This window comes from Hippopotamus amphibius, chromosome 16 (assembly GCF_030028045.1).
Source record: "Hippopotamus amphibius kiboko isolate mHipAmp2 chromosome 16, mHipAmp2.hap2, whole genome shotgun sequence".
Lineage (NCBI taxonomy): Eukaryota > Metazoa > Chordata > Mammalia > Artiodactyla > Hippopotamidae > Hippopotamus > Hippopotamus amphibius.
The window spans coordinates 7347569-7371318 of record NC_080201.1 but is presented as its reverse complement, the minus strand read 5'-3'; the positions used below and the strand labels follow the sequence as shown (position 1 = coordinate 7371318).

The 23750-nt window shown below is 39.7% G+C and overlaps 1 protein-coding gene across 1 annotated transcript; it reads right to left on the bottom strand.

Moving 5' to 3' along the window:
* Positions 1–7877: 7877 nt before the first annotated feature.
* CMC2 (C-X9-C motif containing 2) lies at positions 7878–23600 on the bottom strand. The gene is made up of 4 exons (XM_057713537.1): positions 23447–23600; positions 16290–16405; positions 12341–12412; positions 7878–8258 (listed from the first exon to the last, which is right to left on the bottom strand). Exons 2-4 carry the CDS (start codon positions 16368–16370, stop codon positions 8172–8174), a joined length of 240 nt encoding a protein of 79 aa, XP_057569520.1. The 5' UTR covers positions 16371–16405; positions 23447–23600; the 3' UTR covers positions 7878–8171.
* Between the last annotated feature and the right edge of the window lie 150 nt (positions 23601–23750).

The following is a 23750-nucleotide window of genomic DNA, read 5'->3' as shown; positions in this document are numbered from 1 at the left end:
GCCTTTGTTAATCAAGTGTGCATGCTGGGTAATGATGGGAAATTCTGGAAAGATGGTTGTGGCTATGGAAGCAAATTTTTTGGATCTTTTCAAATCCCGACATAAAAACAGCGAAACTAGATAAGAAAACCAAAACAAACAAACAAAGGCTATGGACAATATTTATGTATGGACAATACAACAAAACTAGGCAAAAAAAAGGTAACCCACAAAGTACAAGTGAGGACAAATCATTAAGATCCACAACAGCTGTGATACATGAGCTTCTGCTATGTGGAAATAAGCACAGAGAAGCAATAGGGTATCCGAAGTGCCCAAAAGAGTCAACGGATATTCATGGCGGAGCCTGGCAGGCCAACCTGAGACTAGCAGTTGCAACTGGGTGCGGCTTTGCCTACTTCAATCGTGGGTGAGTTAAAAGGGGCCCACAGACAAATGTGAAAAGGGCTGGAGCAGTTCAGCCTCTGTGAACTCTCAAAACCCACCCTCCAGGGTTCCCTTTCAGCACAAGATCCCACCCTGGGGAGGAAACGCAGGAAGCAGAATAAAGGCTGAGCAGGACAGGACAACAGAGACAAGGAAAAGTAAAGGCCAAGAAAAAAAATGGAAGAGTAAAAGCCAAGGAATCTCAGAAAGCATAGTTATTTGTTTAATACTCTACAACAGCAATAAAAAAAAAGACTTCACACTGTGAAGTCATAAAAATCATCCGAATCAAGGCTCCTCCTGCAGGTTCAGAAACTGTAACGGTGCAGACAAACTGTTATCAACATGCAAAAACCCAGGCAATATTGTTCCTATGAGACCTTCCTGAGGAATCTGCTAGAGAGCAAGCTTCAGACAACCGAAATGACTAGAGAGATGTTAATCTAAAGACTAGTGGTGAGCATTAAATATATGCTTACAATATATATAATAAAGTACATTAAAAAGGAAACAGTGTAGTATGTAATGGCAGAAAAGTATTTACTACAAGGTATTAAAGAACCCTACTAACTATTGAGGGGGATGAAGAAACTTCAGGAACAAGTCCCAGTACCGTACTGCCCAGCTGGGTGTATATTCCTGACATAACTAGGAAGCTGCCTGGCCAAAAAAACAAGTGGGGAAACTGCAGCAACAATGGCTGGCCCTCTGGCTACTCCCCATGTGCTAGGATCCACACCGGAAAATGGGCGCCTGAGCTCCTGCCTCTCCCTCAGCTTAAGGCAACTTCAAACTCAAGTCTTACTGGTGAACGGATACTAATCCGTATATGAAAGCCTGACTGTAAGGGAATCTGAGAAAATGCAGCGCAAAGCTTTCCCTTCTCAGTGGTCTGGGGAGGCACGTGGAACTGAGGTGGAGAAAGTCTGTCCACAACATCTACCACAGGAAGAGCGTACTAAAACAACAGAAACCTACTACAAACATGTTATCCATGAAATGTTAGGATTTAGTGTCAGTAACAAGAGAAATCTGGTGTTTCTATTAAACATTGCCCTAAGTGCAAATAAAAATAAAAAGTATGAGCCCTGGAAAGGAAGAAGAAATACTGTAAACATTCACAAGTAAGATGATTGTCTACATGGAAATATCTAAGATAATCTATAAACTATAGAACAAAAGGGGAAATTCAGTACACTTTCTAGATATAAGATCAATATAAAGAAATCAATTGTATTCCTTATATACCACTAGTAATAAGATCGAATATGCAATTTTTAAAGCACCAATCAGGAACAAATCTAGCAAAAGATGCATGAGATGGTTATTTAAAAATCATAAAAACTTATTTAAAAACACGAAAGACCACAGTAAATTGAGAGATATGGTCACAGACAGAAACACTATCATTAAGATGTATTAATTATATGCCTATAACCATTTGAGGTGTAATTTAGAAACTCCTAGTAAAGTTGAAGATGCCTACCTTGCAGCTCAACAATCGAAATCCCAGGTTACACCCAAGAGATTCTCTCACAGATTGCATAAGATGAGTAAGAATGCCAATTAAATCTTTGTTTATAGTAGCAAAAACTCGGTATCTCAATGACCATCAACAGGAAAACACATAAACTAACAGTGGTACAGTCACACAATGGAACACTATATAGCAGTTAAAATGAATCGCTTCTTTTATCAATATAATATTTTGTGAAAAAAGCAAGCTACAGAAGGCTACATACATCATGATGACTTCTAATTTAAAATGTTTAGAAATGCAAAATAATATAGCTTATGGATACTTACCTATAAATGAGAAGTATAAAATCAAACATGGGAATGAAATACAACAACGTCAGAGCAGTAGTTACCTCTGATAGAGAAGGGGAAGGGGATTGAGGTGAGACATACACAAGCAGCTTCACCCACATATGTAATGTACTATTTCTTTAAAAAACAAAAAACAAACAAAAAAAATCACAACCCTGTAACATATATGGCAAAATATTAAAATTAGTAAGGCTAGATGGTGGGTACCTGGCTGTTCATATAGGCTCTGCATTTTTCTGTAAATCTGAAATATTTCCTTTACAAAAAGATTGGCAACATTCACAAGGAGATGTGGCACTCTCCTCTGGCTCTTGTGTCAGATGGGTTCCACACGGAGCCAGTTTCTTCATGAGTGAGAGGAGCTCGGCCAAATCGCTTTCTTGCTCCCTGTCTCTCTACCATCAGTCTTTTCAGCCTGCTGTCTGCCCATGTGACCAGCCGCCAGTGAGATAAGACTTGAGCTCAGAGGAAGGAAACTGTCCCACCTGGCCTCCAGCATAGGCCACCTGCTCCATCTCTATCTAATACCACAGAGGTGGCAGGAGACTGCTAACAAGAAAGCATCCCTCGGCTCTCCCTTGCACTCTCCACCGTGGACGCATCTCTTTCAGTGACCTCACTGGGGGAAGGCAGGAAGGTCTATGGATGAAGGCAGGATCTGGCCTATCTGAACCCCTGGATATATCATTTAAAGGGCACCAACTTTCATCTCAGGGTAGGGTGGAAAAGGCAGCTCACTTGGGACTTGGGGACTTGTTCTTTTCCTAAGCACAGAACGATCTCCAGTGTGTCCACCTGGCCATCCAATGAATCACTGGGGTTAGCCCAAACTCCTTCTTAGGAAATTTACACTATGCTTTGAGCTAAAAACTCCATGGAGATTAACCTGATTTTAAACTCCATTTATGAAGGGTCAGAAGAAGCTCAACTTTCTATCCTCACTCTTAAGTAGAACTGTGTAGTGCTTCTTGTGATAAAGCATTAATAAATTTGTTGTGACCAGAACATCAGGGCTCACGGTGTACTGCAAAATGAGATTTCTCTGGAAAACACTGGCCTGGCCTGAGCTCGTCAAGAGATGGTCCTTTATGACCCATAGGCACTGAACACTAAGTGAATCTATCATGTCCCTCTGCAGCCCACAGAAACCTGACAATGTCGTCCAGTGCCCTGGAAAGGAAAGCCACCTCTGTGCCAGAATTTTGATGGTCTTTCATGACACAAGCCCTCACCTGGTCTATGTCCAGCTTGCTCATCACCATATCACCAGCACCCATTATTAGCCCTCATTTACAGACTTGGAACCTGAGGCTTAAAAATGTTTAACTAAACTTGGGTTGAATTAGGTTAACCATAACCATTCTTCGCCCAGCCGCCAGAGGGGTCTTTGCAAGATCCCAGTTCCTTGCTGGGGCTCCCCAGGCCCTGCCCACCTCCATCCCTTCCGTCTCCTTCCCCTCTCTCCCTTGCTCACTGTGTGCCAGCTTCACAGCATTTTCTCCTTTGCAAACTCCCTTCCTAGAAGGAGACAGAAGTAGAAAAGTAGAAAGGGCTCATATGGCCAAGGCCTTGAGTGTGCACATCATTGTACAGGGATTAGGACCAGCTGAAGTATTCAGAGTAGGACATGAAAAGCAGAGTGTAGGGTTTCCCTGGCAGCACAGTAAATCCCCGCCATACAAACCTTCAACTTGCGACCTTTCAAAGATGCGAACGTGTGTTCGCATGGCCAATCACGTGAGTTAGTTCCCATGTCTGGCATACACTGTCACGTGTGTGCATTCTCTACAAGTTGTTGTGCTTCTGTGTACTTTACTGTACACTGCTGTATAGAGTACAGTAGTATCTTTATTTCTTGCCTGTTCACTAGATGCCAGCCCCTGTATCCCAGCCGTTGTACTGTACTACTGTACTTTTCAAGGTACTGTACTGTAAGATTAAAAATGTTTTATTTTTGTGTTTGTTTTTTACGTACCATTTGTGTGAAAAATATTATAAACCTATTACAGTACAGTACTATATAGCCGATTGTGTTCGTTGGGTACCTAGGCTAAATGTGTTGGACTTCCAAACAAATCGGACTTATGATCGTGCTCTCAGAACAGAACTCATTCATATGTAGGGAACTTACTGTATTGGGAGGGCTAAATGTCTATAAGAAGCCAGACCAGAGCAGGGAGAGAAGTTCTGAGCAGTATTTTGTGACGCTCAATTTAGCCTCCATACTCGAAGGATATGATACAGTCCTGTTAGTAAAGGTAGTGTCTTACAGCAGTCAGAAAGAGATTCGAAGGTAGGAAGCTAAGACCTAGATGGGATGGAACTATAAAGGGAAAACAAAGACAGTACAATACAAACACCCATGCCATATTTCCCTCACAGTCATAGCTTTTTTTATTGCAAAACAAAATTAACTCCTACTGATTATTTAGTGCTAGTAGGCCTGAGGTAAACAACACAGTAAACTAGTCCGACAACCTCATTTTAAAAAATAAGAGTTGAAATCCAGACTGAGCACCCCGTGAGAAGTCACACAGGCAGGTGACAACTCAGAGACAGCCTGTGCCCATTTTCCAAGGTCCCCAAAGTCCTTGAGATGGTTACCAAGGTAATATGATTATGGAGAGGAGGGTTGAGGGCAGTGGGCATCTGAGCTCCTGAACTCTGCTCCTTGGACTCGAATCTTCCCAATCCACCTGGCATATGGTTACTCGCTCCTCTACAAAATGACATGCTCCAGAGACTCTCTGAACTCCAGGAGTCCTGAACTGCAGCTGCCCTGTCACAGAAATAACACTCTTGCTCTAGCATACACCTCAGGTTACAGGTACTTTCAACTGACCAAACGCTGGAGGTGGGAAAGGTGACAATCAGGGGGCAATCAAATGACTTGCAGTCCCTTTTGTGCAGCAGTGGAGTGCCATGGAGGACAGGTGTCAGCTGCTACCCACTCAGGGAGACCGCTGTGCACGCCTCTTCCCAATGCCACCTTCAGCGATGTCAGCTTGGTACCTTAAAATCTGCCATGGCAGGACTATTTACACCATGGAAAACGGTAAGTGCTACAAATGGGTGGTTTCATTTTGTTTTTTGTTTTTCTTCTGAGAGCCAGTTATTAAACATTTACCAGCTTGTCATTGGTTACTGGCGACCATGTTAGTGTGTCTGAGCTTTTGCTGCTGAGAAAGCAGAAACAGAACTTCTTAATTCTTTGTAGAAGAAACAGCACTGCATCCTGCATAAATAGTTATTTATTGCTCTCTTCAAGGAATACTTAATATTTCCTACAGTGCCTCAAGTTTTCAGAGTTTCTAATTTGTCTTCTGGAAAAAACGTATCACTGTGAGCATAAGCCCTGAATCTCATCCGTTTCTGCATCCTCGAAGACTTGGCCCCATAAATGAATCCCTCTCTCTTTCCTGGCATTCTTTCAATACATATCCATTCCCAACTGCCACTCACCACTTTCTTCTGATTTTGTAAGAAGACTGTCTCTCAACCCTCCACCGCCCTGCCCTCCAGAGCCAAGCCTTTTCAAAGGTGCTTAAATCCTCCAGCTCCACCCGGGCTTCCACCCACTTCTCCCCATCCCACACCACACCCCATTCAAAGGTCACGCATGACAGATGAGCCACGTCAACTGGCACCTCAGCCCTTACTCAGACCCGATGAAAGCCCCTCCTCCGTAACCCCCTGGCAACCTGAGGCACCCTTCCCTATGGTTTGCCTTCTACCTCTGTGGCTGCTCCTTCTCTGTACACAGGGCTCCTTCTCTTGCCCTGAAATATTTATGTGAATGTATAGAAGACCCACCCAACTGTCAATTACAGATACCTCTGGGGAGTCAAGTAATATTGGGGTACAAAGGGTACCAAATTTTTACTCTGTAAGACATAAGTTCTTTGAGTGTTCCATAAACAATGAACTTATACAATTTTTTAAAAATAAGTGACTCAAAAGTTTCATTCTGCTCTATAAAACACTTATAGTGCACTGTCAACACTGGACCGTGGGGTGTTAGTTGCCACCTGCATGCTGCCGTCTGCCAGTTCTGCTCTAGTCCCGGGGTCTCTTAAAAGCTCCAGGTTTGAACACTCAGAAGCCTAAACGCCTTCTCCACCTGGACCTTTAGATGCACACTGCAAACTCAGCACTTCACCACACTTCTGCTGTACTGCCTCCCACACAGGGCAGGGACCATCAGCATGAAAACACAAATCATGCGCCTGAGACCTCCTGGACTCTTAAACCCTGTACCTAGTCAGTCATGCTGACTCTAGGTCAAATTTCCCTCAAATCTAGTTCCCCTTCTTGATCCCCAAGCCACTTCTTTAACTCAGGCCCTAATTTCTCATTTATGTTGGGGCAAAAACCAAATTGGTCTCCCTAGATGTAATCTCCCATCTCTTCCAATTTATCCCCCAAACCATAACCAGAAAAATATTATTAAAATACAAATTGAAACACATCATCCTTCCAACTAAGGCCCCTCCACAAATCCCTAATCACCACTTCTAATTCCCCAAATGGTTATCACAGCACTGAAGATAAAATTGCAACAGAATTCAAAGCCTTCCTCCACCAATAGTTCTTGTATTCCAGTCAGGTTAAATAACCTAAAGTTCTGAGAATGTATTCCATTTTCACTCTGTTTGCCAAAGGTCACCTTTGCTAAGGAGCTTTCTTGGAATAGTGCCTTCTTCCTGAAGGCTGGGCATGGATGCCCTATGTTTTCCATGACACCTACCTAATCATGGTACTTAGTATGCGACTTTAATAGTCAACTTGTCAGTTTACTACAAGCTTCTGAAGACAAAATGTCTCACTTCCGCACCTGTACTCTGCCTGATACCTGGGGGTAGTAGGGGCAGGTGGAGGCTGGCTGAATAAATATTCATAAATCTCAGTCTTGAAAGAGACCTCAGAATTAATTCTGGTTCTTCCTCCATGTCTTCATCAAATGTCTGTTACCCTATGTAACCCCCTTGCGAAATGAATGTCCAGCCTCTTGAATGCCTCTTGTGATGGGGAAATCATTATTAAACACTGACACCCAACAAGGCCTCCTGTCGCACGTGTATGCAGAGTTCAATACAAGGACCTCGTGGCTCACAAGTCTGCTGACACCTTCTCCAACAGGAAGTTCAAGTCCCTGCTGTGGCCATGGCTGGAAGCTGGCTTCCAGACTGTCACAGGTCTCAGAAACACCTGGCAAGAGGAACACTGGTGGGATGGCTGCTAGAAATGAGTCTGGGAAGAAGAGCCCTGTGCCCAGAAAAGAAGAGGCACGCAGGCCTAAGGTTGATGCCCAGGAGATAACTGGCACCCAGGGTGGGCACCTTCAACCAAACAGAGAAGCTAAGTCGGCTGAGACTTAAATCCTAGCCAGATGCAGCTTTATCAATGTTAAACCTTTAACTTTTTGGAAAAGAGCTCTTTGAAAACAATAAAGCTGGAATATTTTCATAGAGTTAACACAGCTGGGATTTCCCCAAACCTCTCTCTGTCTTAGCTGTGCCTTCAATGTTTAAGCTCCAGAACTGCCACACTGACAAAAGAGAAGCCTAACGGCACCATTCTGCCCTAATTTCAAGACAGTCTAAGAGAACAGAGAAAATACAATCAGCATCAATGATTTTATTGAGAGATAAGTTACTCGAATGTTAACGGGCCATAGGCAAAGGGAAGAAACACGTTAGAAGTCTCGGGTGCTTTGGTAGAGGAGAGAGAGTACTAACAGCTCTGCCCCACAAACATTCCGGATCCAGGGTTTCCGTACTTCTCCAAGGCTCGACTTCTCATGGGTCACTTTCCACTCAAAGGATTCTGGAGACCAAATGCAGTAGGATTCCTTCGGCTACCAACCAAGAGTCTTTAGGTCTTCTCTCAGCCAAGGCATCCAGTGAAAACATGGTCTATTTTTCAGATCCCTCTGGAGGATTAAAAAGTCTCTTTCGCATTGCGTAGCCATGCTCCCTGCTCCTGTTCCTCTTTTCTATGTACTGGAAAATAAAAGGAAGGGGGAAAAAAGAGACAGCAGATTATGTCACCATTTACATAAGTTAAATATTTAGATATATTTGCAAAATAAAAATTACATTTTTACTGACAAAACTTCTACATGGCTTTTATTTCACTGAATCTGAGATTGGAAACAGTGACCTTAGAGGCCATCTAGTAAAATTTCATTCAATACAGTACAGCACCTACATCCTAATAGGTATAGAAATATTTGTTGAGTTAATTTGTCTCCCCAAATATGAATTCAATAAATATTTAGGCTGGATGAAACTTGTCCCTGTTCTCCAGAAGCTCACAATCTAATGTGTCACCTAACCTCTGCTTGAACGCTTCTAATTAGGAGGCTCACTGCCCTGAGAGGCAGCGTGTTTAACTGTTGGACACTTCTACTTGTTCCAAAGTTTCTCGTGTTGAACCAATAAGTGTTTCCCTGTAAATTCTACTACTTCCCTCTATTTCTCCTTGCCTGCTACAAACTTCAAATACCTGATTACAGATAACCCACTCACTATCTCTTTTACAGGCTGAACACTGCTGGTTTTACAACTGTTCCACAGAACATAGCTTCTGCCTTCCTTTTTTTTTTTTTTAATATATATATATATATTTTAATATATATATATATATATATTTTTTTTAATCTTTGGCTGTGTTGGGTCTTCGTTGCTGCACATGGGCTTTCTCTACCTGCAAAGAGCAGGGGCTACTCTTCGTTGTGGTACGAGGGGTTCTCATTGCAGTGGCTTCTCTTGTTATGGAGCACAGGCACTAGGCGCACAGGCTTCAGTAGTTGTGGCAGGAGGGCTTCAGTAGTTGTGGCTCACGGGCTTAGCTGCTCTGCGGCATGTGGGATCTTCCCAGACCAGGGCTCAAACCCATGTCCCCTGAATTGGCAGGAAGATTCTTAACCATTGTGCCACTAGGGAAGTCCCAGCTTCTGCCTTCTAATGGCTTATCTGTAAAGTGCCTTTTAGACAACACTTTAATATGAATAATCTCTTATAAAAAAAATACCACAACCAGAATTAAATACTCTCGTGCTCTAAATGCAGTCTGGCAGATATGGACTACAGTGGGCCTACTAGTTCTTATGACCTAGACACATTATATTTCTAAAATATTACTAAAAGAGTAACTGGCTCTTAGTAACCATATTATTCTAATGGTTCAAATGGACACTTATAGTCAGCTGAACTTCCCAGGATTTTTTCATCATGAATAGTCATCAAACCCAATTCTCCCCAAATCCTATGTTTCTGTTATCAGTTGGCTCTAAACACAGTTTTCACCTTGGAGGGTTTTAGCCTAGTATTCTGACCTGGCCAGCAGGTTATAAATAACAAGAAACCCAGAGCCTGGCACTGAGAAAAAGTACCTGTTTAAATCAGAGACACTTCCATATAAGTGGTTTCATATGTGTATATTTATGTGCTTATAGTATATACACCAATAAAGACATATTTTAAAGGTGCAAGAGGGGTTTTAGGCAGAGTGGAAAAAAAGTAAAAGCAAATTCAAGTTGAAAAAACTGAGTATATGTGAAGAGTTTTACATCAAAATCTTTCAGCCGTCAGAGATATGGAAAGAAGCCACAGAAACAAAGCGCTAACCAGGGACTCTGGCTCCCCTACCCTGAGTCCTGAGATTAACACCTTTGAGTTATTTCATGTTCTGGGCCAGTAACCTCAAATATAAGGAGCTGGCTAGATAATCTTTAAGAAGTTCTCCAGGTTTAAAGTTTTGACTGAAGAGTTCTAACATATCTTCTGGAACAGTGTAGCAGTTTTCAAACTTTTTTTTTTCCTCATTAAGGGGCCACTTCAAATAACAGATGAAGCACTAAGTACCTTTAACCAAAACATTCCTTTTATCTGTTATACATTAATTCTCTTCATATGACTGTTGGGGGTGGAGGGGAAGGGCATTTCATTGCTGTAAAAGGTCAAAAAAAATTTCTAGAACATGGAGGGATATCAGCTCTGACAAAAATATTTGATATAGCTCTTTAATTATATGAAGACTCCAACAATCAGGTTGGAAAGAGGGTCTTAAGGGTATGTCTTCAGAATACAATACTCTGCAGCAGGCCAATAAAATAAGTCACAGAGCAAATTAAAACAGAGTCTATATTAAAATACATGTTACGGTATCTCCAAAGGGAGTCAAGATGGCCCCTGAATAAAAGGGGAAAAAAAAGGGTAACTATGATGTTATTCACAAAATGCCACCAAACAACGCAGACAGAATGGAAGGTCGATTAGCCAAAAACCAAACCAAACCAAACAAGTAAAAGGAACAAAAGACGATGCTGCAAAAGTAGTATTAGTGATTATTTCAATAAAAAGAACAAAAGCAGCAGCACAGCAGCAAAGAGAGGATCAGCAAGAACTGGCCAGGCCTTTTTTTCTAGTTAAAAGCTTCAAAGAATGAAGTACTTAAATGACACATGAAGGAAATGGTAGGAGGAGAGCATTAGAAGCAGTAAATGGGAAACTGGGAAGCATTAAAAGCAGAGAGGAAATAAATGAGCACAGACAGAAAAACTTCTATAAATCAGGTAATAAAGCAACATAAAAACCACATAGAGGACTTAGAAAGTAGTCAAGGAGAAAATCTGAAATTTATTCGAAAACAAACTCAGACAAGATAAGAAGAATATCTATAACATTCTTATACCAAATAGTTACTAACAGCTCAGGACCACCTGGAAAAAAAAAATTTCATATGAAGATCTAATCACCAAACCAATGGCAAAATCACTGAACTGTAAGGACAAAAAAATCTAAACTTAGGGAAAAAAGCTATCTTATACAACTGAAAGCATGTAAGAAATAAATAGCTATACCATGGGACTTCCCTGGTGGCGCAGTGGTTAAGACTCCATGCTCCCAGTGCAGGGCGCTTGGGTTCCATCCCTGGTCAGGGAACTAGATCCCACATGCATGCCTCAACTAAGACCCAGTGCAACCAAATAAATTTTTTTTTAAGTATTAAAATAAATAAATAAACAGCTACACCAAATACAACAGTATGGGCTTTACTTTTCCATAATCTTATTAAAACAGGAACACAGCCCTAGGTTTAGTTTCCATATAAACTACCCTTTACGTATGAAGAAAAAACTCTTCTCAAAAATCAGTGTAAAACACTTATACATATACCCATTTGTGCACACGAAGAAAATTATCAGAACTCCAGAAAGTTGTTCAAACAGGAAAGATGCTATAAAAGGACTCCAGAAAGGAGGGGGAGAAAAAAGCCCCAAAGTGAAAAACACAAAAAATGATTAATAGATGCTGAATGGCTTCAAATACCATATCTAATACATTTCAATATGAGGCTCATAGGGGAAAAAATGTTCAAAAGTACAGAAAATGAAAATTGGAGGGCAGATTTTTAGTAGTTATATATTTTTAAAGGTTCTGGACATAAAATATCTGATGAACAAAACAGAAATGGAATTAAATTTCTTTTCAGAGATTTAAAATGCACTCTGTTCAGTTTGCAGTTCCTGCAAAAAGACAATAAACTCTGGCTATTTGCCCAAGTCCAAGTCATAGCCTAAATGACTATGGAAACTCAGGAAATGAGTCTTTCCAAACAAGTCAAACTAGATCCCTATGGGTTGTAAATACTATAATTATAAAGATATTCAAAATTTTAAAGCTGGAAAGAGCCTAAGTCTAGCCTCTTCATGTTATACAAGGAATTTGAGGCCCAGAGAGTTTTAGTTACCTGCTATAGCTAAAAGTTGATCCACAAGTCTTTCTGTTGGACAGATTCAACTTCCTAAACCTTAAAATTCATCCAGAGGAGTTACAATGACTATGATACTTATTTTCACTTATATGCATGGAAAACAATCAGCAATGTTCCAAAACTGTCCCCAGAAGACACTTTCATTTCTCCTCTTGGTTTTAGGGGAAGACATACACATAAAGTCAATTTTTGGTGTTATACGAAAATTTGCAAAAAATTTAATAATTGGCAGTAATATATAATATTGTTCAAAAATGTTCTTTTCTATTGTTCAGCCATTTCCATCCTTTAACATTTTGCTTACCTCATTCTTCAAGCATTTTCTCATCTCCCGATCAAGATCATTGCAATGACCAAAAAATCTCAGAATGCTGTGCTAAAAGGAAGAAAAGGGGTAAACATTTCATCCCATAACACACTAAGGTCTCTGGAACACAGAATTGAAATACTCATTCCTCCAGAAATGGGTTTAATGTGTCACCTTGTCAATAAGCAAATAGTTAAGTCACAAGTATAAAATACACAAATGCACATGCTGGCAGTCCTACAAGAGGAATAAAGGCTCTACAGGTAGAAATGAAAAATAACAGGGCTTTTCCTTGATAAAAAGAGAAGCCTATTAACCTGCCAAAACCTCACAATGACCGAGTGTAAAGCATTTTATTACCTAATACCCTTTCTTTAAGGACATGTTAAAATCACAGCACAATGCAACCTCTATTATAGAGTGATGTCAAAGGGCAGTGTAGCCATATTGACACGACCAGTAACTCCCTTCAAGAGCGAACACTGCTGTCCCGCAGAAGAGTTACTTATGAAATGCTTGGTGCGAAAGCCATTTTCTCATTTGCCTCCATTCACAGAAGAAATTAGAAACACATAACACTACTATTAGATGGCCTATATGGGCCACATAAGCCACTAATTCACAATATAAAAAAATCAATGTCTGAAATTCAAAGTCTGCCTTGTTTGAAAAGCAAAAATAAAAATCTTCTAGTGGTTTCAAGTTCTGTGACTACTATCATGGCAAAAAGAATATATGCTCCAAAGAAGATAAAGACTGACGTCAAGAACCTGAATTTTAGTAGGGCCATAATTAGTGTGTTTGCACGTCGCAATTTTTAAGGGTAGGTCGGAGAGCATGGTGATCTCCTAAAATGACGTGCCATAAATGCTGAACACGTAACAATAAGCACATCTTTTCCTTTTCTTTCTAATTAAGGCTTTCATGGAAAGCAGACAACACATAATTAGTAATAGTCATGCTATTAGTAACAGTCATGCTATTCTTTTTTCCCTGTTTCTTCACCACGTTAAATGTACTTTTCTGGTCCACACTGAATATACGGGTCGGAATTTTTCTGGCAAGCATTTAAGATCTCCTACTGATTACCTAATGACCTTTTCAGGATAAACATTTTCTGTGTATAAACTACCCCCTTGACAACAAACAGGGACAATGCTTTTTCACACACCTTCTAACCAAACAGAAATAACACAAAGGATTAAACTTTTAGAATGTAAGGTAATGTTTCATAGTTTAGCTTACATTTATTCATATTATCCCATATACATATACCTTATTTTAAAAATTCAAGACAAAAACTAATTTATATTTTCACTTTCACCTCAACATTAAGTCCAAATAAGAATCATACTCTTGTGACATGATGTGAAAAACAAACCCAAAGGTCCCAGTGGAGCTGGTAAAAGAAACGCCCATGGATTGCACTTCTCTTATATACACATGGCATAAGCCTCCAGTGCCTGGTGTCTACTTCTAGAGAACAAACTGGCAGAGCAACTGAATGAATATGTGAATCAGTCAGTCAGTGTCTGGAAGACAGTGTCCCAGGCACTGGCCCTACTCTCACAGCTCAGAGTCAGAGGGAAGAGACAAATCGGGAAGTGATCACTAAAGCAGTGGTTCTCAAAGTGTAGTCCCAGGGCTACCCAAGAACTTTCGAAGGAAAGGTAAAATCTATCCTCCTGATAACTGAAGATCTTATTTGTTTGGTTCACTTTCATTCTCTCACATGGGTGCAGTGGATTTTTCCAGAGGCTACATGAAGTGTAATATCATCACGGATGGAGCACAGAAGCAGATATAAGAATCCAGCTGTATTCTATTAAACCAAACATTAAAGATAAATGCAAAAATGCAAAAGCAATGTCACTCTTTCTGCCCTTTTTTTGTTTTGGAAAGATAAGGTCTTTTTTATGAAAAATAACTATTAACATGTAATGGGCTTATTATTGTAGTTTTTAAATAAATTAATATTTTTAGATTTCTCAGTTTTAATTTCTTATTCAATAAATACTGGTAGATACAGTCCACATAAGCAAAAGTTCTTTGGGGTCCTCAATAACTTTTAAGAGTATAAAGGAGTCCTGAGATCAAAAAGTGTGAGAGTAAGTGCCATAAAATAGGAAATATATCACGTACGCTATTACTGGAGTACAGAGAATCGGGTTAGGAAAGAAAATGAAGAGGAAATGACAAATTAAGCAGAATAAAGCTTGGAGGATGATAAAACCTGATCAAGCAAATGAGAAGTGGAGACAGTGAGGAAGGCTCTAAGTTAAGCAAAGGAAAAAAAGCAAGTACAAAGGCTTAGAAGAAAGAAGCATGCTCCAGTACAACTGCAGACAAGAGCGCGCAGGAAGGATTGGTGGGGTGAGCAGTGTGTGGTCAAGCCCAAGAGTAAGTAGGGTACATGAAGGCCTCAAAACACAAAGAAATTTAGAGTTTATTCTACAGGCAAAGGGAGCCATTAAGTGGGAACAATGATTAAACTTACGTCTGAGAGATCATTCTAGATGCAGCGTGGAAAGTTAATTAGGACAGAGAAGAGGACAAAACAGTCATGGGACCAGGTGGCCCCAGTAAGATAATGCTGGAATCAACTGGTGTTAAGAATAGACATATAATCAGTGGAACAGACTAGAGAGCCCAGAACTAGACCCATTCACATAAAGTCAAATGATTTTTGACAAAGCCACCAAGGTAATTTAGTGAGGAAAGGGCAGTCTCCTCGACAAATGGTGTTGGAAAAACTGGGGATCCACAGGGAGAGAAATAAACCTTGACTCATACCTCACACCGTACACAAAAATTAACTTGAATCACAGGCCTAAATTTTAAAAGCTAAAACTATAAAACTTCTAGAAGAAAAAACAGGAGAAAATTTTTGTGGCCAGGAAATATACAAAGATCCTTAGAACACAAAAAACATAAACAATGAAAGAAAAAAACTGGTAAATTAGACTTAATCAAACTTACAAACTGTTCTTTGTAACACATCTTTAAGAAAATAAAAAAGGATGTCACAGACTGGGAGAAAATATTCACAATACACTTATGAGACAAAGGATTTGTATGCCAAATGATAAAAAGAATTCTTACAACTCAAAAACAACCCAATCTTGTTATCTTGTTGATGCCTAAAGACATAAGCCACCAGTGAGCACAATTTAAAACCAAATAATATACTATTACACATCCACAGAATAGCTAAAGTTAAAAATATAATATCAATTCTTAATCTAGATGTATGGCAGAATAGCTTGCCGAAAGTATATTGTCATCAACAACATTCTTTGAACCACTATAAATATTTGACTTCACAGGTCATCGGCATTCCTTACTACCTTACTTTTAGTTTTACAATTTTACTCATTTAAATAATACTATTATTAGAATCTGATATATCTACAGTTTATGAATAACATGAAGGAAATAATGCATCATGAAAAGTTAAAGAAAAACACAAATTCTCCTTATAACTGTCTCATACATCAAATATATGAAAAAAAGCTAAATATTTGACATGTGTAAAAATATCAGATTAATTTAATGCATTCCAAAAATGGGCTTATTTTCTATTTTGGTTTTAACAATGGAATTTTATTTCCATTCCACTAACAATTAAGTAAACTTATCAAATTAGGCCAGTCATAATTTAAATCTAGTTAACATATAATTATAAAAAATGTTTCAGCTTCCTTTAAACACAGAATGGTAGAAGTCAAGGAACAAGGAACATGGATTCTAACCATCCTTGATTTCTACTCATCATAAAAGAAAGTGGTTTCTAAAAACTCACAAGCATCAACTGCTAATCTTCACTAAGCTAAGACCCATAACTGAGACATTATCATTTCCTTTCATTAATGGAGATAACATTTTACATCAGTGTGTTGTACCTAGGTTTCATTTTTTCTTTATGGTCATTTTTCTGAACTCTTACATTTTTGTGACATTCCTTAAGCAAGTTAATCAAGACGTTGCATTCTTCAGTGTGCAAGTGTGGAGATAAGTCAGGATGCATCTTTAGGAGAAGGAGATGAAGCACAGCAGAGCAACCTGTGGATACAAGAGTGTCTTGAATATGTGTGACTGTACTTGTTAATGCAACCTAAAACTATTTTCAATAAGGACCTGCAGTGACCTTTATTAGAAAAGAATGCTGACCTTAGGCAAATTATTAAACCTGAGTCTCAGCCTTCTTATCCAATGACTTAACAGATTTGGCAGGTTATCAGGAGAATATACAGGTTCAGAAAAAAGCAGACTCCTCAAGAGACCCAATTCTGGAAATAGGTGCTCAAGTAGAAATGCCTGCCTATATTAATAAGCCTGACTTCAATTACTTTTCCCACATTTCTGAAATTGATTACAATTCATTTTGTTCAGATGAAATTCTACCAACGAAGAGAACTGGCTGATTAATTCTTTTTAAAGGTATAAGGGTTAAAGGGCCATTAGCCAGTCTTCCATTAGTCTGAATTAATATAGACTCCTTTCTTCCTAACTAACATTTGGCTGAGAAAATCTAACTAAACCATAAAAAGAAACAAGAAGCAGATATGGAATTTTTTTTCAAATTTAGCAGATATATCCATAAAATACAATTATTACAATGAAAACAAGAAGCTAAAATCCCTGAAATTAAGTTTAATTGGTTCATTCACAAAGAAAATTAGCAGCCAAGATCTAAGATAAAACATTATTTTGAGGTGTTTGCTATATTTATGCAGCACTATTCATCTATTCTTTTCAAAACCTATTCTTTTTAACTCAGAAAAGATTACCAAAAGAAAGAATCAATTAATTGCTTCAGTCTTAAAAGTTTGAAGAAAGAAAACATAGGAGAAAATCATGACAGTATGTTGGGCAAAGATACATCAAAAGCACAACCTGTAAAAGAAAAAACTGGTAAAAACCCATCAAAATTTAAAACTTTCCATCTTCAAAATTAAGAAAATGAAAAGAAAAGCCACACTTTGGTTGATAATGACATGGCAATGCAGGGCCATCAATTGTAATTAACATACCATTCTTGGAGGATGTTGACAGTGGGAGAGGCAGTGCATGGGCGGGAGGCATGTGGGATCTCTCTGTACTTTCCACTCAGCTTTGCTGTGAATCTAAAACTGCTCTAAGGGCGTCCTAGGTGACGCAGTGGTTGAGAATCTGCCTGCCAATGCAGGGGACACGGGTTCCAACCCTGTTCCAGGAAGATCCCACGTGCCGCGGAGCAACTAAGCCCGTGCGCCACAACTGAGCCTGTGCTTTAGAGCCCGTGAGCCACAACTACTGAACCCATGTGCTGCAACTACTGAAGCCCACGTGCCTAGAGCCCGTGCTCCGCAACAAGAGAAGCCACAGCAATGAAGAGTCCACGCACCACAACAAAGAGTAGCCCCTGCTCACCGCAACCAAAAAAAGAAAGCCCATGTACAGCAAAAAAAAAAAAGACCCAACATAGCCAATTAAATAAATAAAAATAAAAAAATAAAACTGCTTTAAAAAATAAAATCTACTACAAGTTAAACACTAAAAGAAAATGTCTGCAAACCATGTATGACAAAGGATTTGTACTGATACCTAAAATATATAAAGAATTCTTACAAACAACATACCCCCAAAATGGGCAAAAGATTTAAATAGATATTTCACCGAAGATGATATAGGAATGGTTAATTAAGCACATAAAAAGATGCTGAACATCACTAGTCATTAGGGAAATGCAAATTAAAACCACAATGAGACACTACTCATATCCACCAGAATAGCTATAATCAGAAAATCAGATGATACCAAGCACTGGTTAGGATGTGGAAGAAAGGGACTTTACGCATTGCTACTGGGAACGCTAAATAGTACAGACACTTTGGAGAACAATTTGGCAGTTTCTTAAGAAGTTAAACACAGACTTAACATATGACCTGGAAACTGCACTCCTAAGAACACACCCAAGAGAAAGGAAAACATATGTCCCCACAAAGACATGTGTGAAGCGTTCATAGCATTATTCATAATAGTCAATACTGAAAACAACCCAAATGTCTAATAATCAAGTAATAGATAAACAAATTGCTGTATCTATACAAAGGGATACTATTTAGCAATTAAAAGGAATGAATTTATACATGTGCCAACATGGAGGAACCTCAAAAGCACTAAGTTAAATGAAATAAGCCATATACGAAAGACTGTAACCTATGATTCCTTTTATATGCAATGTCTAGAAAAGGCAAATTTGCAGAGACAAAAAGTTGATCAATGCCTAGGTCCAAAGCTAAGAGTGGGGATTCACTTGCAAATGGCACAAAGAAAACTCTGGGTGATGAAAATGTTCTAAAATAGGACTGTAGTAATGGTTGCACAATTCTATGAGCTGACTAACATCACTGAATTCACTTAGAATGGGCAAATTTTATGGTATGTAAATTATACCTTAATAAAGCTGTTAAAAAAAGTTCCAAGAAATTCAAACTGCCCATCCACCTCCCACTCCAGACAAATAAAACCCTTAAAAAATGACTAAACAAATAATTGCAGAGAATTATAATATAACTTACTATTTCAGATGTCAACTTATAAAAATATCAGGAGATCACTGTTCCATTGAGCAACTACTAAACACACACACACAAACATACCACAGGTAAAGATCACATATCAGGCCGTTGTGCCAAGGTAATTATTTGACTATTTGAAATGGAAACTGGAAATGCAGTCAAGTTAAAGTTTTCTTTGCTTGTCACTGATGACAAAGTCTTTTTAATGATATAAAAATCTCACCTCAAAAAAATGAGGTCCAGCAATTTAAGTCATTGAATATTACACCAATATTATACACCTACACTTATGTATGTATTAGTCATCTGGCTTCTGCCTTGCTTATTTTTTCTCAAGGAATATGCACACTGGTTTAGTCACCTAGAAAATGTCTTTAACATTTTATTTTGTAATCATATTTGACAAAATATTTTTGTATATTTTTATCAACTAGCCCTCGAATGTGTGCTTTTACAGTTTAGAAACAAGCTTATTATGATGTACTGAAATGACCTCTCTAATCGGCAAGGTAAATACTTAAGAAGACACTTGGCTGCTGAGACAAATATACACATGCACATTGTATATAAGCATAAATGTATATCATGGTATATATTTTTCCTCCCTCCACAAAAGTTTACTTCAAATATGTATGCTACTGTAGACCCAGCCATGGTGCCAATAAGATGTCTTCCCTTCTACCTACTTATCTTAGATGATTGTGTCAAACAAGAAAATGGTTTCATATAGTTTCCTTTTCCTATTCTTCTTGGTGAAAGCTACGACTTAACCTAAAGCTCTAAACACCTTATCCCTTATCTAACAAATTCCTTGCTTTATCAATCATTCCCCTCTTGCTTCCACCCTATCTTTTTAGATAGATATTCTCTTCTTCCCCTTTCCCTCTATCCACTGCTTTGGTTAACTGTTGGTGCATAGGCAGATGTACTGCTGTACCCTTGGGTGTAATATGCAAAACATAACTAAAAAATAATGCCATTGTTCTTAGAGTGCATTTAAATGAGTGCTGACACCTTCCAGTAGTCATCTTTAAAAGCCAATACTATTATAACTCAAAGTAATGTTTTATGAACTGAATAAAAGCTAAATATATATTCCATATTCTTATTTTTAAAACTTCTTCAAAGCCATAAGAATATATCCACATTATTAGAGTAGAAAATAATTTGTTGAACACTTACCACGTCCAGGCACAAGTCTTATAATCCTCCTAATTACCGGAGGAAGTAGGTACCTTTTAAAGTCAGTTGAACCACAAGAAATTGCTTTTTTGTAGGTCAAAATATGCACTACTCATATTTTCCTAGCAAAACTAAGCCCCAGGTCACACAGTAAGTGGCAGAGTTACTATCCAATGTAATCTCTCACCGTGACAGATTTTTCCCACACTCAAAATAGGAAAGACATGCCTTTCCAGCAGTTTGTGAATGCAATAAATTCAGATAGAAAAAAACAATTTCCCAAAGAACCTCTGGTTAGCTACAAGTTGAACAGGGATTAATTCTAGGCCTAGGTTCAGAGAAGTCAATGTAATATTGTCCTATATTATTAGAAAGCGAGGATCTGTCTACATCAAGAAAAAGAGAAGCATTGTGTTTGTCCTCATCAGCCGCGTCCTGACAATTTGAGTATCCCGGGGGGGATGCTCAGGATCCAGATGGCTCTGACTCTAGGTTTAAACAGGAAGCCATTCATGAAATTGGGAATATTTACTAACTAGGGAAACCCACAACACAGGACAGAGATAAAAAGAACAGCCTGGTTAAGTAGGACAAGTAATGGATTTGAAGGGAGAAGATGTGGGTCTGAAGGCAAAAGCTGTGGACACAGCTATTCACAAGTTATATCACTTTGGCTACTTAACCTGAAACTTAAGTCTCTTCTTCCATAAAATGGAATTAGCTCTTGACCTATATTATACAATTTAAAATAACATGCAAGAGTATGTGAAGAGTGAATGTGACAAATGTAAAGTAGTATTAGTATACCTGAAATGCTCTGTCACATGATGGGAAAGGCTGAACTGAACTGACTGAGCTGTGTCCGAGGACAGGACTGGAAATCAAAGTGTGGAAGTTACAGAGGCAGATGTCATCTTCCTGGAGCTGTCCAACAATGAAACAGGATGCTGTGTAAACTTCTCATTTATCTGTCCTAATGTGCCCAAGAGACTGGCTAAGTTAATTAAGGATGTCAAGGATGTCACAGAATATATTCTTACATTGCATCCTTAAGTTTCCTCGCAAATGTAAGTTCACAATTAAATTTAAGCCATTTCCAAAAATAAAATTTGCACTCAAAGAATAAACGCTTGTTACTACTAAGAATACAGAAAGCAGTTTCAAAGAATAGCGCCAAGGTAATTATGAACATCAGCCTCACTGTTTAAACAAAGGTGAAGGGAACATTCATTTGTGATAAGATTTTGTGTATGTGTGTTTGCAGTGAGAAAGAGAGGGATAAATTCCACTCAAACTGTTATTATTTAGTTAAACACAAAACTTCAGTCTCACTTTTACAGTGGCATTTAGACACCATCAGAAGGGTTTATTTGTCACAATTACAACTCTTCCCTCCCCATGCCAATCCCATCCATTTCCTCAGATATGCACACATTGATACCAAAACACTCCACTTAAACTCTTAAAAACGTTCATCTGTGACAATTTAATGTTTCGATAACTGGCTAATAAACCCCTGCAAAGCAACTGTAACTTTTACTTGGGGGTAAGCTGGGAGGGTCAAAGCAGTAGGGTGCTATCACTAAAGATAAAAATTATAGTCTTATTTTATTCACTGCTTCACCTTATTCTGCCAATACTCAGGTAAAATTAGAATTTCTGAGTATTCTATGATACACAGAAGATTTCAACCACCAGGTGGCACAATTTTAGAAAATAAAAAAAATGGAGGGTAAGCAATACATTGACTCTGGTGAAGAAAAGGGAGGAAGCATTCTAATGACACACTTCAGCAGCTCTGTAATCACAAGGGGGAAACCCTATATTTTAATGTCACTTAGGTTTTCTTTAGAAAGATTTTCCTATTGTGTGGCTGCACCAGAAAGAAATTTACACTACAGTTAAAATTTCTAATGTCATTTTAAAACAAGGCCAGAAACGTCTCTTGTTCAGAGTCTGAAGAATCTGTTCTCCAGGAAAAACTGTAAAATAATACTAAATGCTTTCTAAAATATATATTTTTTAAAGTCTAATTTCAGAAAGTACCGTAAGTAGTTAAATTAGTATTTCTCTACTTCAGACTGCATCATATTCAGCAGAGGTAGCAGACATAGCGGGGGACTACCTACCCTACCCAGTTTTACTTATCACAGCTGCAAAGTGACCAAATCTAAACTGATGCTCTTGAGTATGACAAGTGCTCCCAGAGTACAGACCATGCCCCACTGCTACTGAGAGCAACCCACATAGTTTCTTAAAGAATGGGCTGTAGCTTTCCCTGGAATGATACTTCTCGGCACTTAAACGATGCTGAGCACTCTGTCAGATCACACAAATTTCAGAGGAAAAAAGTAGTCCATGAACGTCAAAGAACACATGGACTAATGAGGGAGGAGATATTCTCCTACATGCACATCGTAAATGCCCAATAAATGTCTGCTGAATGGTGACTATGGGCTTATCATAGATTTGAGAATTGATTCAGACCTTAACATAGTTTTTTTTTTTAAAGGTGGGAAATGAGAACCATTTTGAATCAACCAAACAAGTGCAGAAACCTGTACGTATAGGGCAGGAGATACCAGGGAAGTCACCACAGAATTCCTTTGCCAGTGCAAACTTCCTTTATGCATTTAAATCTTCAAATGAAGGTTTCCGGAACTCGGATTTACTCAAGACTCTCCGTAAACCACTTACTGTGAAACGACAAGCTCGGTAATCTTTAAACCCAATAAAAGGGATCTGAAATGTCACTTTCCTTGAAAGGTGTACTGATGGGAATCTTACTGGATTCTCACATCACAAGACGGATTGGTGGCAATTTCCACAGCAGCTGAGACGCGCCCTAACAGGCTCCCATCTACCACAAGCAAATCCTAAAACCCAATAACCATAATAATCACACAGCGTATTGAGCGCTCACCGTGCCGGACACGGTGTTAAGGGCTTCCCTTCTCACAACTGAGGCGAAGGGCTGTACCCATTTCACAGGCGAGGAAGCTGAGGTGCGGGGTCGGCAGGAGCCCGCCCAAGGTCACAGACTCGAAAGCGGCGGGGCCGATTCTGGCAGAGAGTGAAGGTCTACACCGAAGCCTGCTCTCAACCACCAGCGCGTCCTCAGCGAATGCCCGAGGGCGGAGAGCTCAGGATGACCTCCACTGCCCTGGCAACAACACCCAGCGCGGTGGTCCCAACCCCCGAGGCGGGCAGGAAGTCCCGGCAGGACGGGGGACACGGAGGGGCGCGCGAGGTGGGGACCCGAAGGAGCACAGGGGCTTGTCCCGCGGCCTCCCCCCCCCACACACACCGCGGCCACGAAAGGAGCGCTCCTCGGAACGGCCCGGACCTCGAGACTCACCCGACTGGCGGCCACACCCGGAGAGCGGAATCGGTGTTCACCAGCGAAGACTCTGCGCCCACAAGCCCGCGCGGCCTGGGCGCCGGAGCCTGGGCAGCTCCGGGCGGCTGAGGCTCGGCGCCCTCCGCTCCTGACCCCGCTGGGCCAGCCCCCGCCTCTTGCCGGCCGAGGCGCATGCGCCACCCGGCCTGGACGGGCCCATTTTCAGGGGCTGTGGGGGAAGAGAGAGCTGGTCCGCGGAGGCGCGGCCGACCCTAAACGTTAACTCGAACCGACAAGCCAGATTCCGTGGCTAGGATTAAAG

Excerpts from the sequence above, each read along its gene's own strand:
- CMC2 (XM_057713537.1), bottom strand. The coding sequence starts at position 16,370 with ATGCATCCTGACTTATCTCCACACTTGCACACTGAAGAATGCAACGTC. Across the intron at positions 12,413-16,289 it reads TTAAGGAATGTCACAAAAAT|CACAGCATTCTGAGATTTTT; the intron begins GTAAGAGTTCAG and ends TCTTCCTTTTAG. Across the intron at positions 8,259-12,340 it reads GAAAATGCTTGAAGAATGAG|TACATAGAAAAGAGGAACAG; the intron begins GTAAGCAAAATG and ends TTTATTTTCCAG.